General features: G+C 38.4%; 1 protein-coding gene across 1 annotated transcript in view; it reads right to left on the bottom strand.

The window, feature by feature from the left end:
• LOC148907187 (uncharacterized) overlaps positions 1 to 20733 on the bottom strand; it is a 42887-nt gene that overhangs the window by 21447 nt on the left and 707 nt on the right. The window contains exons 2-29 of the mRNA XM_089036809.1: positions 17938 to 18032; positions 16563 to 16704; positions 15634 to 15953; positions 15173 to 15311; positions 14503 to 14831; positions 14207 to 14348; positions 13561 to 13883; positions 13168 to 13309; positions 11971 to 12167; positions 11746 to 11889; positions 11386 to 11527; positions 10298 to 10617; positions 10020 to 10161; positions 9455 to 9789; positions 8601 to 8742; positions 7538 to 7860; positions 6224 to 6371; positions 5940 to 6127; positions 5587 to 5730; positions 5205 to 5346; positions 4059 to 4378; positions 3832 to 3970; positions 3420 to 3748; positions 2784 to 2925; positions 2198 to 2520; positions 1477 to 1618; positions 1169 to 1365; positions 903 to 1046 (exon numbers count right to left, since the gene is read on the bottom strand). Coding sequence (XP_088892935.1) covers positions 903 to 1046; positions 1169 to 1365; positions 1477 to 1618; positions 2198 to 2520; positions 2784 to 2925; positions 3420 to 3748; positions 3832 to 3970; positions 4059 to 4378; positions 5205 to 5346; positions 5587 to 5730; positions 5940 to 6127; positions 6224 to 6371; positions 7538 to 7860; positions 8601 to 8742; positions 9455 to 9789; positions 10020 to 10161; positions 10298 to 10617; positions 11386 to 11527; positions 11746 to 11889; positions 11971 to 12167; positions 13168 to 13309; positions 13561 to 13883; positions 14207 to 14348; positions 14503 to 14831; positions 15173 to 15311; positions 15634 to 15953; positions 16563 to 16704; positions 17938 to 18032 — 5735 coding nt within the window. The remainder of the gene's footprint in view (positions 1 to 902; positions 1047 to 1168; positions 1366 to 1476; positions 1619 to 2197; positions 2521 to 2783; positions 2926 to 3419; positions 3749 to 3831; positions 3971 to 4058; positions 4379 to 5204; positions 5347 to 5586; positions 5731 to 5939; positions 6128 to 6223; positions 6372 to 7537; positions 7861 to 8600; positions 8743 to 9454; positions 9790 to 10019; positions 10162 to 10297; positions 10618 to 11385; positions 11528 to 11745; positions 11890 to 11970; positions 12168 to 13167; positions 13310 to 13560; positions 13884 to 14206; positions 14349 to 14502; positions 14832 to 15172; positions 15312 to 15633; positions 15954 to 16562; positions 16705 to 17937; positions 18033 to 20733) is intronic.

Genomic DNA, 20733 nt, shown 5'->3' with positions numbered 1-20733 from the left:
TTACGAAAGAAACTACTGGCTTCTTCACCCGATCGATTCAGATAAGTTCAAACTGGACGTTGTTAGCTCACTGAAATAACAAATTTACGTTAATTCTACTCGTAAACCTATCTTTATTTCATTTATTGAATTAGCCACTGTTCACCACCCTTTAGTTCGTAGTTTGACATAGTTTTAGCTTTAGCATAGTTAGTTTTTCTAGTTTTTTCTAGTCGTACAAAATCGCTCAACTAGTGCCGTGTAGAGCCTTGATCGAAAGAGTTTCGCTTGTATGAAAGAGTTGTCGCTTGTTTGATAAGTTTTACATTAAATGCCAGTGACTTTCAGTTATCTCTAATTATTTATTGAAGGTTTTCCGACGATTTTCATCCAGAAATATATTTTTTTGATAAAGATTTGAATGTTTTAAAAGATCATAAGTACGTACACTCAGTGAACCATTTCATTTTTCGGTCCGTACCGTAAGTTATGGACCGCGAATTGACCAATCATAGCGCGTGAAATTACCTTGCCATATAATAAATAAGACTTAATATCTCTGTGATTCTCGAGAATCACATTTTTATCAATGTTAAACAGTTTTCTGGAAATCGCTTCAATGACCGCTAAACAATTGTTTTAAGTCAAGGTTACACTCATTTGGCCAATATTTGAGTTAGATCTTTGCTGTAAATCAAGGGAATTTTGGAGCGTTTTATAGCGGGAGATGGGTAAAACTATCTTCTTTTACCCTCTTGACATAACTTAAGAAATAATCACGTAATATTACCGCACATTCTGACTTCTGATAGTGAGCTAACAGTTAATGATGCAAGATGTTTTATGATGGTGTGGAAATGTTAAAAGAAGAGCTAAACTGCCGCTGCTGATAGTAAAATGTAGCGAACTACTTCTTGCTTTACCTTTGTTCGACCATTTAACCTGTAAGGCGTAAAGTGTATTTTATCCATGCTGAAGGATATGTAATAACGAGTGACCCATTGGTCGGCATTCTGGCGACCTTGTGTTGCGATGGCCGTAACTTTCTTAGGGCGACGGAAAGTGATCTGAAGAGGGAAAACATGATTTTAATTTCAAACTCTGCAGACATTACATACAGGTGAAACAATAGCTACACCATCATCAATTTTAAATCATAGCATATTTACATCTGAAAAAAATGTCTTACCTGTATATACTGTTTACGGTTGTTGTGCCTTGCAGACCAACCACCTTGATATCCTCCTCGTGCACGTCTGTTTAGTCTGGCTAAGAAGGCACCGTGTTTGTGGTCCCAGTTTGAGGATGCACGGATCTGGTTGTTACGGATACGACCGCTCTGCATTCCAAGTGCTCGCAGTCGGCTAGGAGGTCTTATTGGACCTTCTGTAATTTAGAAAAAAAATTCTAACTATTTCTAAATGACCCAACCTTTTTTAATGAAAGACCTTTAGTTATAGAAGCATTACCGGCTGGTTAAACCGATATATCACTTACTTCTTCTCCTTCCAAGTAACTCCATTCTCAGTGACATATGACCCTGCCAGGTTCTTGGATAGATTCTGATGTAACGAGCTCGAATGGCTGGTCTCAGTTGGCGAGTTACGACGGTGTTTCGATTACTGTTTCCCAAGAAGACCTGCAAATAATCAACAACACAGATCATTGAAAATGAACAATCTAAACTAGTTCACAGAATAGAAATTCTGGGGAATGTTTGAAGAATTTTTTTTTTTTGGAACTCGGTGGTGGAAGACAAAACAGTACAGTATTCGGTTAGTTACTTCCTTCGCAAAAAGTCAAAAATTTGTCTAAAATACAATGGAGATAACTACTTTCTCCTTTTACAATGCCAGGTCGAGTTTGAATGAAAACTTTAAGTCCATTCCATCAAAACTTTATTTACCTTCACGCGTCGATGCGCTTTGTATGTTGTATGAAGTGCCTTCCATTGTTGCTGTAAGCCACATTTATTTATCACAGCAATTTTATAATATATAGTGTGATCAATTTAAAACAATTATGTTACACATACGAAACTAGCGATTCTTGTAATTGTATTAATTTAGTCACCATGTTTCAACTAGGCGTAAAGGGTAAATTCCGTCTAGGTATGGGATTTATTCCTTATTTTGGTAGGGCATCTTTTAGAAGACGAACTTTACACTCTAAATATATGCAGTGCTACTAGACAATTAAATTAATTCTTATCATTTACCTTAACACGTCTACGAACTCTGTACGTTCTGAAGTGCCTTCCATTGTTGCTGTAGGCCACAGTGTATGTCTTGACCCACTGGTTGGCATCTTGACGACCTTGAGTACGAATGCCTGTTATGGTTGTGGATGATCCTAAAGCAACCTGAATCCATTGTCCTCGTTGGTTCTTTCTGGAAGACCATCCACCAACCTTCCTTCCGCGTCTAATGTTGTTAAGACGAGCAAGATATGGTGCATGGTTACCATCCCACTGTGAGGAGGCTCTAATGGCATAGTTAGGAATCGTGCGATCTTCCAAACCTAGTGGGATTCTATTGTATCCTGAAGTAGATACAAGTGTAGAAATTTAAATTCATAAGTAATCATTTTTATTCGGAAATCTGAAAAACGATTTCCCAGAAGCATTTCTTTGTGCACATATGGAAAAAATGGGAAGGCAAAATTAATTGAAAGGATTCTTTGAAAGTGATTTGTTCAGAGTTTTAAACGTAGTTAAATTGAATCATGCAGTTCGATGTTTGACCTTATTCTAATGACACTTTGATTAACAATCAATGACATTAACTAAGAAATAATGAGCTTACTTTGTTTGAAGCCATACAGCTCAGCCCTCAGCGACATATGTGCATGCCAAGTCCATGGGTAGATACGAACAAAGCGTGCGATGATCGGAGGGTTAAATACGTTCTCTCTAACTGTACTGCGATCCCTGTTTCCGGGGAGTATCTGAAAGCGAAAACAAAAATCGTTCTAAGAATGTGCTAAAATTGTGTGTTATGTACTCGTAAATGTTAATACTGCAAAAACCTTTGTATCGCGACCGACAACGTTAAATTTTCAGTTGGATATTGGGTTTTCTGATCCGCCAACCACGTGAAGGGGGCCGAGTTTATGTAAATGCCCTTGATCGAGCTTGATCTACGTTTTCCATCTGCCATGTTTGCTCAGTTCAAAATCCAAAGAAAAGTAAGACGACTTGAACATATCCAAACGAATAGAGATGGAGAGGAGTTCTTTTTAGGGTCTTCTTCTTGTCAAATATTCAAGCCACTCTTGTAGCTCATTCTCATAAACCTCACAAGGGTATAGTGCTACATAATCCCAAGATCCAATCGAAGTTTTGAGACGACGATCGCGATAAACGGTTATCGCAGTAAAAACGGTGTAATCTTTTTTCACGTTTTATTCTAGTATTATCTATAGAAAACACGCATGGATACCTTTACGACACTGTTCACTTTGTAGGGCACCCAGCGTCGTCCGTCCACACTGTACTTGACAATGTAACTCTTTACAAACTGGTTGGCGTGACTACGACCTTGGGTGGCAATCTTGTAGATCTTTTTAAACCTTCTCAAGTCAAACTGAATCCATTCTCCACGTCTGTTTCTCTTGGCAGACCATCCACCCATGTACCTGCCTCTTCGTTTCAGGTGTAGACGAGCGAGCCATGGGGCGTGGTATCTGTTCCATTGGCTTGATGCTGTGATGTATCTGTTCGGTAGTCGCTTGTTGGAAATACCACATGCAGCAGGTTTACGAGTACGAGCTTTATAACACAAAGAAATTATTACGTAAGCTGTAAAATAAAACGAACCATTCTTTTCATGTCTTAATTTTAGAATAACTTACTGTATCGGCGACCATACAGTTCTACTCTCATAGACATATGACGATGCCATTTTTGTGGGTAGATACGGACATATCGAGCAGAGAATGGTCGTAGACGGTGGAAAACCACAGAAGTCCTGTCTTTGTTGCCACGTAAGCTCTGTAATAAATCAAGCCGTTTACAAATTTGTCCGGATTTCCTTCAAGTTTAATCTAGAGGTACAAAAATAAAATAAAAATAGACTTACATAGATACGTCTGCCGACTCCGTAGAACGGGAAACGTCGTCCGTCTCTGCTGTACCTCAGTCGGTATCTTGTCACCCATTGACTATAGTCTTGTCGTCCCTGCGTAGCAATACCAGTCACACGTGCCAAGCTTCCAATATCAATTTGTAACCACTGGCCATATCTATTGTGTCTAGAACACCATGCCCCGGCTTGTCCCTTTCGATATAAGTTGAGCCTAGCGTTTGCTGGTCTGTGTTTGCGGTCCCACATGGATGAGGCAGTGATAGCGGAGTCAGGAATACGGCCATCTTGAACTCCAAGAGGTAGAGGTTTGTTTGCTAGAGATGAACAATAAAAAACGCAGGAGATACAAGAAGTTTAAATTAGCATTAGTATTAATTCATATTAGTCAAAAATTTGTTTTCAGCATTTGTTTTTCGAAAGCTTCAAGAAAGAAAAAAATTATTATTATTACTATTATCATCTATTTTCAGCTTTGTATTGTTTTATCCAAACAGAAACAGGCGAAAATCAATAGAATGCCAGAAAAAAGAAGACAAAGAAGACATTACCGGCGTTTGCACTGCTACGCGGCCACCCTAGACAAAAATCGTGACGTGCATTTTGCAATAGACTGCCGTCAATCAACCATTTACACGCGTGTGTGATTCAAAAGGCGCCAAAACTTGTCGATTGATTACAAGTATTATGAGCCACACTCACCGGGCCTATCCGGGCCGATCCAAACGCCTGTAAATGACGTCAACTTGTTTGATTGACGGCAGTCTATTGCAAGTGCACGTCGCGATTTTTGTCTGGGGTGGCCGCGTAGCAATGCAAACGACGGTAATAAAGAAAAGCAGCATTTTTGATTTTTCGGTTACTGCATTTGTTTTTTGGGTGGGGGAGTGGGGGCAAACGCATTAAAAACCAGCATTCATGTCTTGTACAACTTGCCTAAAAACTGCGAATTGAAAATAAATCTACATTTTTACTTAAACACCCAAAATTCGATGATTGCCGGCCTTCCCCTTTTGAGACTTTAAGTAATATCAAGCTAGGATTCAAATTTGCAACAAGTTTTCTTAATGTCACGGGTTTTATACGCCCTTAATTTTGATACATATTTGTTGTGTGATAAAAATGGGCAAAAACATTACATACCAGCGCTTCGTCCATACAGCTCAAATCTCATGGAAATATGACCTCTCCAGCTGACTGGGTGAATACGAATGCTTCTTGCTTTGATGCTTGGTCTCAAAATGTGTCGAACTATTCCATTGCGGTTTCTGTTTGCACGGAATATCTGACAAAAAGATATCTTCATTTATTTCTTGTTTAAATTGTTTTATCAACACCGAGCCACACCAAAAATACATTTTTTAGATGTTATGTTATATAGTGAAGATTTCGTTAGGAAAAAAAAAAATAGCATGATTTGGGTTTTGCTATGATGTTATAATAAGGTGATTAGCCGCCTCTTCCATCGAGTTTTGGGTGTGCACCAATTCTATACCAAGCTTATTCTATTTAATTGGTCACATACCTTTGTTCGACCGCGTATCCTGAAAGGTGCAAAGTGTATCTTATTGAAACTGTAGGATATGTAGTAACTTGTGACCCATTGGTTGGCGTTTTGACGACCTTGTGTCGCGATTGCCACAATTTTCTTAAGGCGACGGAAATTTACCTTAAAAGTAAAACAAGATAAAGGGTGAACCAATTGAGATAAAAATATTTCCATTTCATAAACAATAAAAGTTCAGTGTTAAACAAATATTTTTAAAAGCTTGTTAAAGGCACAAAAGCAAAAATACTTAAGTTCGAAATACTCGGCATTTCTATGAACAACTAAGAATTTAATCCAAATACATAGCATGTTTAAAAAAGGTCCCTTACTTGTATGTACTGGTTACGGTTATTGTGTCTTGCTGACCAACCGCCTTGAAGTCTTCCTCGTGCACGTCTGTTTAGTCTGGCCAAGAAGGGACCGTGGTTACGGTCCCAGCTTGAGGATGCACGAATTTGGTTGTTACGGATGCGTCCGCTCTGCATTCCAAGTGCTCGGAGTCTTGGTTTTGCGGCGCCTAATAATAAATTATACATTGTTGCATTTAATTAAAAAAGAAATATGACATTAGTTTTGAATATTCCAAAAAAAAAAAAAAAAAAAGGATTGCTACCTCTTTTTGTTCGTTTTCCTCTGAATCCTATTCTCATAGAGATGTGTGATAGCCATCTTAGAGGATGGATTCTGATAAATCTTGCTGTAATAAAAGGTTTCAAGGAACGAATAACAATGGTGTTTCTGTTTGCGTTGCCAATGAAAACCTGCAATTAAAATGTGTATTATAATATGCCTAACAATAGTATCATTAAAAAAATCATCATTCTGTAAAAAATGGATGGATTAATTAAAGGAAAAAGATAAAAGATAAAAAGTCTGAGTGATAAAAGGCACTTCTTGCATACTATCTTGCAACTTTCGTAAACCTCTTCTATACCATTTTAGCATAAACCTACTAGCATACTATCACGAATCCTGCAATCTGATTGGCTAACGTACTCACTATCAATCCTGTGATAGATAGCGAGTAGCGAAAAACAAACAAGTGCATGCTCAAGTTTCGTCCAACTATCTGCTTGTTCTCTAAAAAAACTTTAAAAATCGATTGTAGAAAATATTAGACTATATCAAGGAAAGGAATGGAGGTTTTGGACAGTACAGATAAACAAAAAACTGAAGAATTATGGCAATTTTAACGCGAAAAAGCGGCCGTCAGATTTCATTCAGATTTTCATGTGCAAACTTTACGACGGACAAACAACTGACTACTGAGATAACGATGTCATTTTAAAAGGGTTTCCTCAAAGAACAGAAAAAATCCAAAAGACAACTTATTCACATGTATTCAAGAAGACTTTTAAAACGGTAAGCACAGACGAAGCAATAAAGAAAGTGCAAGTTAGCGGACAAGAATCTTAAGCGAATTGTAAACATGGCAGGACTTTGAATGACCTGACAACAAAATATTAGTAAATAGATCCGTCCAGTTTATCGCTCACTAATAAGAAACATGATCCCAAGAACTGATAAAAAGGGAAAAAAATCTGCTAAAGAGATTTTTGAGCGTTATAATAGAGAAAAAGAGCTATAGAAATAGAGCAAGTTTAAGCTTATACTCGCGTTAAGACATCGAGTCGAGTTTGCAAAGATGGATGAAAACAGTGCCGCCGGTTGACCGTCGTTTTCTTCAGAAAAATTTTCGGTGTCATTATTATTATTTTTTAATATTATAATACTAGCTAGTAGGTTTATGCTAAAATAAAATAGACCACGAGGTCGAGTCATCGACTATCAGTATTGACTCATAGAAAACTCGACCTCGTAGTCTAATTGTTTAATTGTCTATACTTCGGTGATGAGAGCTTCCTGGAAAAATATTGATATTGTTGTTATGTTATTTGTCAAAAATATCCTAATTTCGCAAACGTACCCTCGCTCTTCCTCTTATCTTGTAGGGTCTGAAGTGTCTTCCATTGTTGCTGTACGATACAGTGTATGACTTGACCCACTGGTTCGCATCTTGACGACCTTGAGTAAGAATCTTACTGATGATGGTTGCTCTTCCAAAGTCAACTTGGATCCATTGTCGTCTATTATTCTTTCTAGCAGACCATGCTCCTGTCTTCCTTCCACGTCGAACAGTGTTGAGTCGAGCGCGCGATGGTCCATGATTGCGGTTCCATTGTGATGAAGCTCTGATGGCTCTGGAAGGAATAAATCCGTCTTCGACACCCATGGGCAACTCATAATAAGCTGTGAATTAAAAAAATCAAATTTAACATATGAATAATATACAATTATTGGTCGAGATGAGCATAATATCGTAAATTATCAAGACCAAGGCCGTGTTATCTGCCAAAGCCGTAAGATAAGGTGGATAAGACGGCCGAGGTCTTGGATGATTTATGATATCATGTTCGATTTCTTCCAATAATCGTTTTATTATACATTATCTGAACTAAGAATAAAGATTTAATTATGTTTTCAAAGGAATAGCAACGTATATAAATCTCTGCTGTGACCTTGAATGAACTTGACGTGATAATATAATATCTGCTTGAAAACCTACGGATATTACATTTATTATGTCGAGTAAACAGGCCAATGAGAAGCGAGATGGTAAGTAAAATGTAAAATAGCTCATCAAGTCATGTTCTGCAAACATAGTATTACCGTGCAGATACATAGCTCTAACCGGAACCACTTTTATTAACTAGTATCATTAACCAATCATATTGTGACCTTTAGTTCAATTTGCTTAAGCAGCCAATCTGATAGTAGATAGTTATAAAAAGAGCATGAGAAAGTGATAATCTGATTGGCTAACACTGTTATCAGTTCAATCTCTGTCTAGTTTACTGTTATCTGATTGGTCACTTTAATTCAAATGTTCCCGGTTACGGGCGTTCGTGTGTCCGCACAGTAAGACAATGCTTAATACACAAAAATCACTTTTTACTAGTCTTTCCATTGACCATTAAGTTGGTACTTACATGCTCGTGTGACGTACAACTCCGCCCTGAGGGAAATGTGCCGATACCATGTTCTTGGGTAGATTCTTACATACTGAGCTATGACTGATGGACTAAAGAAATTACTCCTCAGCGAATTTCGATTGCGGTTTCCGGGTAAGACCTGATTCAAGAAAAAAGATAATGGATTTAAACTATTATATATTTAATTTACATTATGCTTCTTTGTAGCATGAAAAAAACCGTTAGCCGTCAGAACAAACTCTACAGTAAATATTCAATGTTGTTTCATTCTACACGTTTTTGTATTGCAAGTTGGCAAAACAAACGAAACAAGTTAGAATACAGCACTAAATAGAAGGGTAACGGATCAAAAAACATCGACTATAATAACGTTTGGCTCAAAATCATTTCATGGGCATTACATTTATGTATTATTACCACACCTACTTAAAATACTTGATTGGTTGATCGGCCGATAACGTTTTCTTAATCCGTACTATTTAACAAATATGTAAAATAGACTGCCATTGACTGTCCTCTGTTGCCAATAAGTGCAAAGCACAAACACAAAAGCCAAAACATAAAAACAAAACCCAAAACTCGAAACACTAAAGCAAAAGCCAAAACACTGAGATTGGAACTTTTTTATCGTGTATTGCTATTGGGAATGCAAAAATGCAGCCGCTTGAACCGATCTAACTTTTTTTACTTTAGTACCGCGTGTTTTGTGAGGATGTTTTATTAAAAGTAAACCCAACCTTAGTTCTCGAAGAATGAATGAAAAATACCACTTTCATCAAAAGCGTTTAGTATTTTCATTAAATTTTCTCGAACCATGGTATTTGTACAAATCCTTGAAAATTCGTCGGTACCTTAATAACACTATTCCTTTTGTACCACACCCATCGTCTTCCATCTACACTGTAACGGATGATAAAGCTTTTCACCCACTGGTTCGTGTCGCTTCGTCCTTGAGTTACAATCTTGAAGACCCTCTTTGGCGATCTCAAGTTAAACTGAATCCATTGACCCCTGTTATTTTTACGAGCTGACCATCCTCCAACTAGACGTCCACGTCGTTTACGATGCAGACGAGCGAGCCATGGGGCGTGGTTTTTGTCCCATTGGCTGGAAGCTGTGATGTATTTGTTGGGCAGACGGCCATTGGAAATACCACTTGGGAATATACGAGGACGAGGAAGGCGGCCTGTATATAGTTCAAAATTGAAATGACTAATATTTAATGCCTGATGCTCTAAAATTTATATTTGAATATCATTGGATATGCGATTGTCTTTGAATAACTACTTCGATGTCTTTCTTTACCGACACATCTAAACGGCTCATGTAATATTAAATTATGCCAAGAAATAGTGTTTGGAAAGGACATATAACAAACTACAGTTAAAAGCTGCAATATCTTCAAAATGAACTCACCATATCGTCGTCCATACAGTTCCAACCTCATAGAAATGTGTCCCTGCCAGCTTCTTGGGTAAACTCGTACAAAACGTGCTTTCAGAGGACGAACAAATCTGTTGTATACTATGGAGTTTCTGTTACGATTTCCACGGAATATCTATGATTGCAAAAAAAAAAAAAAAAAAAAAAAAAATCGTTATTTAAATTGCTATTACTAACCATCGAAGCGGATAAAAAGATCAAGAACGATACCAGCAACAAAATGTGTTAAACTGAAAGTGTATACTACTCACTACTAATCTTCTGCCATATTTATAGGGTATAAATCGTCTTCCATTTGTACTATACGTGACGTAGAAGCTTTTCACCCATTGATTATAGTCGTGTCGTCCTTGGGTAGCAATACCGGTAACTCTGGCAAGACGTCCAATATCAACTTGAAGCCACTGTCCATGTTTGTTGTGTTTTGCACACCACGCTCCTGCCTGTCCTCGCCGATATAAGTTGAGTCTGGCATTTGCTGCTCTGTGTTTGTAATCCCAGATGGAAGATGAGCTGAATGCGCGTGCTGGAATACGACGGTCTTCGACACCAAGAGGTAGTTTATTCGTTGCTGGAAATATATAGTTTCATTAGTATTGTCGTTTTATAATGACTCACCAGTCTATCAGTTTTACAGACATCAAGGGATGAAAGATATAGACAAATAAATTTTCTTCAGACGGCCCGTCGATGCGGCCGCTGAGCTAGGCAATTCAGTGTAAACATTAAGACGGTAGGAGTAAAATGCACTTTAACCGTGCTATACTCGGTACCAGGTGTGATGGGACGCAACATCTTCATATAAAAAAAATACACACGTTTTTCAATAAATATAGTATCGATCGTAGTTTTGGATGTTAAGGATTTTTTCACTGGAGAATTATCTTACAGCCATTCTCAATCGACGAAGAAGCTTTTGGTGGACGTCAATCAAGGCGTTTCCATGACATCTCATAGGCACGTGCCCTAATAGCTTTGTGTTTTCCGACAATGTTATGAAAACGCCTTGATTGACGTCCACCAAAACCTTCTTCGTCGCGACAGAAAAAATCGCTAGAAGGCGCGTGTGATTGAGAATGGCTGTAATGAACGTTGCTCTTCTTTATCTATATGAGGAAAGTATACCATCACTGGATTTGGGGCTGTTATTGCAAGTCTTAATTTTTCATATGATCAAATTTTTGTTGACAAAAAGGTTAAACCGTGAGTTGTGGATGCAAAATATTTACCCATCAAAAAACAAGTATTATCTTACAGGCCGTGCATATGGAGTCGTATAAAAGCTCAATATCTTTCAGACTTCATTTTACATTCCAATCCTGAGGTCTATACTACAAACCTGCATTCCTTCCGTAGAGTTCCATTCTCATGGAAATGTGTGATTTCCAGGTAAAGGGGTGAACACGGACACTCAGAGCTCTAATGATAGGTCGGATTCTTCTGAGAACAACTGTGTTACGGTTTCTGTTGGCTTTGAATATCTAAGAAAAAGGAATTAATACATTAAGATTAAAAGATTACTGGTGGCAAAGTTAGAGCCAATTGCATTACATTAAAAAAAGTAATTCTGATGACTTTGCTAGTACTAACACAAACGCAAGTCTATTGAATATTCAGACATAGTGAACTATTATTATTTTCATTCATTTTACTTACAAAATTAATCAATAAATGGTACCTATGCCGTGTCTAAACTAACCTTTGTCTTCCCATTCAATTTATATACAATAAAATGTATTTTATCCAAACTATACGATATGTAGTAACTCGTGACCCACTGGTTGGCGTTCTGGCGACCTTGTGTTGCAATGGCTGTAACGGTTTTAGGGCGACGGAAATTGACCTATTAGAGATAAAGAAATAAAAATAATTAACACACGTAAAAAGAATATATTGTCATAGTATTACATTATACTCTTATTACCTGTATGTACTGCTTTCGGTTATTATGTCTTGCTGACCAACCACCTTGGTATCTTCCTCGTGCACGTCTGTGTAGTCTGGCCAAGAAGGCACCGTGGTAACGGTTCCAGTTTGAGGATGCACGGATCTGGTTGTTACGGATGTAACCGCTCTGCATTCCAAGAGCGCGTAATCTTCGTGGGGGTTTTATCTTTCGTCCTATTAAAAATATAAAAGAAAAACAACAGAAAAGAAGAAAATACTTATTAAATACAATTATTAAGAGGAATATTTACTTTTCAACATTTCGAACTATGATGACTTTGTGACAGCGTGAAGCAAACTCCTCCTTTTACCCATCATTGTTGGCTTTTTGAAATTATCCCCTTACAAGGTGTCTTATCACTCGAGAACCAAAACGTTGACCCCCATTTTTATGCTGTTTTGAATATATTGTTTTGAAGATATTCAAGTGAATGGATAAAACAAAAGCCACATGAATTTTTTCTGTCCGGTACTATAAGCTAGTATATAGCTTGATAATCGTTTCCAGTGCGCATGCGATTTTACTCCGAATTTCGCACCTTCTTTTGTATAAACCCTTCTTTTGTTCTCAATTAAGCAAAAGAGGGTGAGATATTCGGAATAAAATTAATACGCACTGAAAATGATTCCTAAACTATGAACTGGCAGATTTATATATATTTTTTCAACACGTTGTGTATAGCTTACTATCAATCACGTGACTTTTTGGAGTTGACTGGGGGGCAAACAAGCGGTTGAGTGGGGGGGGGGGGGGGGGGGGGGGGGCAACTAGCGGATGCTAAGTCAAAACATATCAAAATAAGTCCTCAAACTATTGTATTTGACTATTTTCACGACATCAAACCAGAAAACAAGAGATCAAAACAACCTCCAGGATTCTACAAGCCATCAAAAAGAGCTATTACCGGAAGTGACGTCTATTGATAGCAACCTATATCCCTTGCTATTTATATTCTATCAAAAACTGAATATCTAATTCCTCGATTGCACGTTACGTCATCGCGGCCATGTTGGTGCCATTTAACAAAAGATTTCTCATTAGCATCCATTGTTAACGGCAACACAATGGCCGCCATGTTTTGTCTTTTGACTTTCTTGGGAATACTTGCAACCCATCAATACATGTTTTAGCCAATCGTTTTGTAGTTCATCCTTTAAACGGCACGTAACTTACGTTTTCGCCTTCCAAGTAACTCCATTCTGAGTGACATATGACCCTGCCAGGTTCTTGGATAGATTCTGATGTAACGAGCTCGAATTGCTGGTCTTAGTCGACGAGTTACAACGCTGTTTCTGTTACCATTTCCCAAGAAAACCTGTTACAAAAAATACAAAGCTTAAAAAAGAAAACAGAATGACTTAAGAAACTGTGAGATCAATCTCAATGTTGATTATACCAACACTCCGATTATCGTTTTCTACAAGTGTTTGCATTGCAGGGCAACTTCATTTTTTCCAGCCAAACAAAAACTTTCTTGCAATGTTGCAGAGGTTGAAATATTTAAAATTACTTGGAAAAAAAGGCAATTAAAAATGAGAGTAAAGAAAACATTTCTTTTTTTATTACCCGAACTCGTCGACGGACTTTGTATGTTCTAAAATGCCTTCCATTGTTGCCGTAAGACACAGTGTATGTTTTGACCCACTGGTTGGCATCTTGACGACCTTGAGTACGAATGCCTGTGATGATCGTGTATGATCCTAAATCGACCTGAATCCATTGTCCTCGTTGGTTCTTTCTGGAAGACCATCCACCAACCTTCCTTCCGCGTCTGATGTTGTTAAGACGAGCAAGATATGGTGCATGGTTACCATCCCACTGTGAGGAGGCTCTGATGGCATAGTTGGGGATCGTACGATCTTCAAAGCCAAGTGGGATTCTATTGTATCCTGAAATGCGTATACAAAAGTATATTACTGAGTTAACAGGGAAAATAAAAAACACAACGACAACGATAAGCTTAAATAAAGAAAAAAATAAAGGTACTGTGAAGTTAAGGTTCTCAAGGGAAAATAACGAATTTCCCATGGAGTAATTATAAAAAAATTGAATCGAAGGTTAAGCATCAGCTGAATCTATGACATACATGAAGAAGACCGCCTTATTCATTGTTTCAGATGCGCACGACTAATATAAGGTTCAATGTTTGACCTTATTCTTACCGCACTTTGATTAACAATCAACGACAATAAATGAGAAATAATGAGCTTACCTTGGTTGAAGCCGTACAGCTCAGCCCTCAGCGACACATGTGCATGCCAAGTCCATGGGTAGATACGAACAAAGCGTGCGATGATCGGTGGGTTAAACACATTCTCTCTAACTGTATTGCGATCCCTGTTTCCAGGGAGTATCTGAGAACGAAGAACGAAAAATCGGTCTAAGAATTTGTTGAAATTGTGTGTGTCGCACTCGTAAGTTTCATTAAAAACTTTGTTATCTTTTTTTTGCGTTTAATACAATTATCATCTATAGAAAAACAAAAACAAAAACAAAACGCATGGATACCTTTACGACACTGTTTACTTTGTAGGACACCCAGCGTCGTCCGTCCACACTGTACTTGACAATGTAACTCTTTACAAACTGGTTGGCGTGACTACGACCTTGGGTGGCAATCTTGTAGATCTTTTTAAACCTTCTCAAGTCAAACTGAATCCATTCTCCACGTCTGTTTCTCCTGGCAGACCATCCACCCATGTACCTGCCTCTTCGCTTCAGGTGTAGACGAGCGAGCCATGGGGCGTGGTATCCGTTCCATTGACTAGATGCTGTGATGTATCTGTTGGGTAGACGCTTGTTGGAAATACCACATGCAGGAGGTACGCGAGTTGGAGCTTATTACACAAAGAAAAGTATTATGTAAACTGCAGAGTATAACGGACTGTTATTTTATATCTTAATTCGGTAAGCACGAGTGGGGTAGAGGTGAGTGCGCTCGCATCTCATCAATGTGACCCTGGTTTCGAGTCCCGTCGAGCTCCGTGTTGTATATTAGTATTTTTTCTAGTTGGTTCTCAGGGTTCTCCGGGTTTCCCCGATTTTACTCCCTCCACTTGAAAACAAATCAAATTCCAACGAACAAGGGCCACAGATTTGTTAGCTAATGGCTGTTAAGTGTTACCCTCGTAAGAACAAGGACGAATTTGTTTCTTTGATTTTAGCTAGAATAACTTACTGTATCGGCGACCATAAAGTTCAACTCTCATAGACATATGACCATGCCATTTTTGTGGGTAGATACGGACATATCGAGCAGAGAATGGTCGTAGACGGTGGTAGACGACGGAAGTCCTGTCTTTGTTGCCACGTAAACTCTGTAAAAAAAAGATGCAGTTTGCTAATAGATCCCTTGCACTTGACGTCAAAGGAGTTCAAATTGGAGCTATACTATATATTTTTGCCTCAAAACAATTATTCGATGTTACGGCATTTGGATAAACAGTAGATTTAATGCAGATAAAACAATTATTTTAAAGGCAATGTGATTCTGATTTCTGCTATTAGTAAAACATTTCTTCCTTTAAAAACATTAATCCCTTTTTCCTTTTCTATTTTCGTCATTTATATGTTCCTTATTACTTTTGTTCTTTCCTTCCACAGGTATTGGTTTTTAATTTACGGTGATCTTTTACTCACATAGATTCTTCTGCCAGCTCCATAGAACGGGAATCTTCGTCCGTTTCTGCTGTACCTCAGTCGGTATCTTGTCACCCATTGACTATAGTCTTGTCGTCCCTGGGTAGCAATACCAGTCACGTACGCCAGACTTCTGATATCAATTTGTAACCACTGACCATATTTGTTGTGTCTTGAACACCACGCCCCTGCTTGTCCTCGTCGATATAAGTTGAGTCTGGCATTTGCTGCTCTGTGTTTGTGGTCCCAGCTTGATGATGAGCTGAAAGCCGAGTCAGGAATACGGCCATCTTCGACTCCAAGAGGAAGAGATCTTGTGGCTGAAATAATAGTATTGATTTAACATGCAATAAATTAGAATTTTATAGAATTATAATAGATAAGTGAGGTATGGTTGCTAGAGATGAGACTAATAAAATATACGGGAGGTGTAAGGAGTTTAAAAAAAAAATTGTTTATAAAATAAAAGAAAATGTTTGAATTTGTGTTTCGGACGATCAAAAAAATAACAAAAAAATAATAAAAATAAACGATGCATTTCCTTTGCAGTTGTGTATTGTACATAGTATACACATATTCAAACTCAAAAATGGAAAAAATAAATAAAGTATGACAGAAAAAAGAAAAATAGGAGAAAAAAAGAATTACAGAGTTTAGGAAAACAGAAAAAAAAAAGCGATAGTGATCATTGGGTTACTACCATTTATTTAAAGCAAGGGAGGGGAAACGTACACAAGTTAAAACATTTTTACAAAACCACCCGAATAGTAACCCGTTATGAGACATTGCACTGCAATTATAGTATATCTTACCTACTAGGCTACGAAGTTGTCAACACAATTTTTACTTCATGACGGGGCGATTTTATACGCGCTTAGTTTAGAGTACATATTTGCTGTCTGATAAGAACGGATAAGAACATTACATACCAGCGCTTCGTCCATACAGCTCAAATCTCATGGAAATATGACTTCTCCAGCGAATTGGGTGAATACGAATGCTTCTTGCTTTGATGCTTGGTCTCAGAAAGTGTCGAACTATTCCATTGCGGTTCTTGTTTCCGCGGAATATCTAGAGTAAGAATATAGAACGGAGGATGTTTTTCAAAAAATCCTTCATGATCATTTTGTGAAATTATATATAATACAACTAAGAAGAGATATTTTGCAATGAAAATAAACGAAGAGATTTGACGTTTCGACGTCTCACTGGACGTTTTTTTCAAAATAAGAAAAGATAACTAGCTAAAAACTATTGTGTGCTGCGTCGGTGTTTCTAATGAAACAGTAGTAATAAAAGGGCAAATTTTACACCGCGAAAAGATGAAAAAACTGACTGACGTTTCGGACGCTAGTCCTTCGTCGGAGTAAAAGAGCAAGTTAATAATTTTTTCATCATTTCAATGTTCAAGCGAGCAATGTTCAATCATTTGTATCAAAACGGCTTTGCACCGTAATGCGCATGAGCGGATTATTATTTGTAGGCACTTATATGCAGTTATCTCGGCCAATCAAAACGACGGGGGAAAATGTGAATGATAATAAAATTTTGCGAGTTCGCAAGAGAAGATGTAAGTATAGGAAATCGCACGATCTCGAGTACAATTTGGAAATTAATGGACACGAGTAATGTTTTGGAAGTTCTTGTAATTGCACGAGCCTTTAGGCGAGTGCAATTAAAGAACTTTCAAACATTACGAGTGTCTATTAATTCCAAATTGTACGAGAAGATCGTGCGATTTTTTTTTATAGTTCACTCAACAAAATTTCAGTAAGAAAATTGCTAAGCGACGCCGTTCTTTGTCTATTCTCTATTTGGCGGGTGGGCCGATGTTCAGTCCATCGCGCAACTGAAATGCATAAAAAAGATTAGTTCTTTACGGCTTTAACATTTTATCTATGTTTTTAAAGTACAAAATGATAGAAAATAATTGTTTTGGCATTGTTTTGTGGGCCGTGTTGCCCATAGCGACTTAATTCGTACTCCTACGGAGTACAATTAACGCTATAATTGTACTCCTCTCGACCAATCAGAGTCGGAGTAATTTGTTGAGTGTACTATAAGCTGGGTTATTGTTTTATCAGAAAGTACATATTTGAAATTGACTCAAAAAAAACAAAGCAAAACAAAACAAAACAAAACAAACAAAACAAAACAAAAAAACCAAAAAAAACTATTCCAATACAATTATCACTCTTAGTTTGTGATGATTGACATTCCTAAGGTACACTTAGCTAAGACAGCCATTTTTTACCTTCACTCGGCCATTTGGTCTATACGGGTGTGAAGTGTGTTTGTCCAAACTGTACGATATGGAGTAGCTTGTGATCCATTGGTCAGCGTTCTGGCGACCTTGTGTTGCAATTGGCGACAACTACTTTGAACTTTCGGAAATTCACCTTTAGATTTAAAATACAAAAAATACATTGGAAATATAAACAAAATAATACAATGGTCATTGCAATTTCTTTTATATTCGTGGCTTAAGAAAAAAAACTCGTGGCTTAGAAAAAAAGCGTCATGGTAGTTCATATTATCTGAGTTGTTGTAAGGTTAATAGGCCGCTATTTATGGTGCCGGCCAATACTCCAGTTTCGAATTCTCTGTTCTACTGGGTAAGCCTTGATTTCGTATGTAAATACTTTGAATATTCAAGCATTCCAGTGAAGGTCCGTAGAATTTAAAAGTGTTTGTTTTATGTTGAAGTTGTGGCATGCTTTACCTTACCATTGGGATTTTGGATATGGGAAACTGAAAAGGCTACCCCAGTATAGAATGAGTCTGGGGATCAAGACACAGCGATATTTGACTATATTTGAAAACGGTCTATTACTAATACTGATAATAAGAGTGCCTACCGTATATCCTTCAAAGCTTGCCAAGAAATTGCACCAATAAGTAGTTCATAGAACTCCATTGTAGACCCAAATACCTGCTAAAATTTGCACTAATGTGTACAATTGTCTTAAATAATTCTTTTCATCTTTTCACTAGATTTGTTGTTTATTAATCTATATAATTCTATATTATATAATAATAAATATAAAACAATCTATTGTCACTTAAGGCCCCCATGAGGGTGGGTGTGAAAATGACGAGTCCAAACGCAAGACTCTATAATAGAACGATAACAACAAAGATAGTTGGACATATAAAACGTGGAAATGTTTTTATATCTTCTTTCTTAGTCATTCTCAAGAGAATCAATACATAAAGAAAGAAGAAGACTGGATGGTGGGGTGGCGGACCATAGTAATTGGTAATAAGTTTAAGCAAGAGCCTATTTTATATATATATATATGAGCGATGACGTTATTTACAATTGATGAATAGTTTGAAAAAGAATAAAAAAAAAAAAGCAGCATCAAGTGGATTTTTTACATTCCCTCAAAGACCGTATCCCACCTGAATATACTTGGTTTTGGTTTTATGTCTTGCTGACCAAAAACCTTGATGAATGATATCTTCTCTCTTCTTTCACTGTCCTCCTTCAACCCGTCTCTTCTTTCCCCTCCTTTCCTTCCTTGCTTCCTCCCTCCCTCTATTTAATACTTCTTCCTTTCATCTTCTCCTTAATCCGATTGCCCCGCCCACTGCTCTTTTCTTAGCACAAAGTTCTTCCTCTTTCCGTCTTCTCTATCCCCTCTCTTCCTCTCTCGCCTGGACTTCATGCGTATGCGTGCTCGATTGTTCGTGTTCTTTGTGCTGCTTGGTCGTGGTACTCTGTCCTCCCACTCCTTTCACCAATCGATTCCGCGTCTTCGCGAATGTGGGTAAGGGAGAGTAATCCTTCCAATCTTTCCTCTGTTCTTTTTTTCTGCTGGTGGCTTTCCTTATGTCGCTCCCCCTTCCATCCCCCTCGGCGCCCCTGGTGCAGCCCTGTTTTTTGTCCTTAAAGCGGTTCCAGTTTGAGGAAATCCCCCCTCGGATCCTTGGTTGTTACGGATGGTTTGCGAACCCCCCGCTCTGCATTCCAAGGGCATCGGCGGGGGAAGGAGGCTTACAGGTATTCACCTATTTGAAAATAATGAAACACTTAATATATAGTGCTCTTCTATTACTTTATTTTAATCCATTAATCACTGTAATTATAAAGTTTATTTTTCTTACCTATACGGGGTCTTCCCCTGAATCCCTATTCTCATAAAGAAATGTGGTTCCCTGCCAGGAGGTTCGTGGATGGATTCTGATGATTCGAGCCGTACTTATCCGGTCTTTAAAGTGAAACGTCTCAACACCAATTTTTTGATCTTTTTTTTATCTTATTTCCCCGATCCCCCCTTTTTATTCCCCCCCCCAACCTCCCTTTTGCTTCCGAGGCCTTCTCTTCTCGTTCCGGACCCCCTCTCTCCTGAGAAATGGTATCCTACCCCTGATTCTGTTCCTTCAATCCTACTGCGCAGTCAGCCTTAATTAAAGATTAAAAAGTAATATTACTCATAAGAAATTATTCAAATTTAAAGAAATTACGTTTAACCCTTTCCCCACTAACAAAACCCAAAATAACAGGTTTTTCTAAAAAATGAAGGGGGAGGGAAAGGAGGGGAGGTGAACTGGACCGCACGGGCGTGAGGGAGTGGGGGAGCTACTATCGAACACCCCGCCTTTCAGGTGCAACGACCCTCTGCCCCCGTGTTCGACGAGCGGCCGTCGGCGCCGTCAGCGGCCCGCTTATTCCCCCCCCCGATGAGGGAGGGTGGTTCATGTGAGTAGTGGTAGTTGGATGAGTGTAAGGGTGGTTAGAATAAAGTCGGGGGAGTAAGGTTCGGGGGGGGGGAAGAGCCGAATAGAATGAGTTCCCTTTCGTGTCCCGTATCTTTGGTCCTGTCTTTCGCCTGGGTCTGCGTCCTTGAATATTTTTTGGGCCCCTCCTTTTTCCCCACAGCGGCCTTCCGTGTCTGTACATTCTGCATCGATTGTGATTTGGGTGTCTACTCTCCATGGTTTCTTGAGGTAAGGGCTGTTCTGGGGGGCTTGACAGCACTGTCTGTGGGTGATTTGTTGTGGTGATGGCATACCTTCTGCCTACCCGTAACGGTCGGAATGGGGGTGTGAGGAGGGGGCGCCATTCGGTGGCCTAAGGTATTTTCGCAGTGGTCT

The sequence above is a fragment of the Actinia tenebrosa genome, unplaced genomic scaffold, assembly GCF_029948245.1.
Source record: "Actinia tenebrosa isolate PJP-AT-01 unplaced genomic scaffold, QUT_ActTen_1.0 PGA_scaffold4__44_contigs__length_22323623, whole genome shotgun sequence".
Taxonomy (NCBI): Eukaryota; Metazoa; Cnidaria; class Anthozoa; order Actiniaria; family Actiniidae; genus Actinia; species Actinia tenebrosa.
This window is presented reverse-complemented; position numbering and strand designations above follow the sequence as displayed.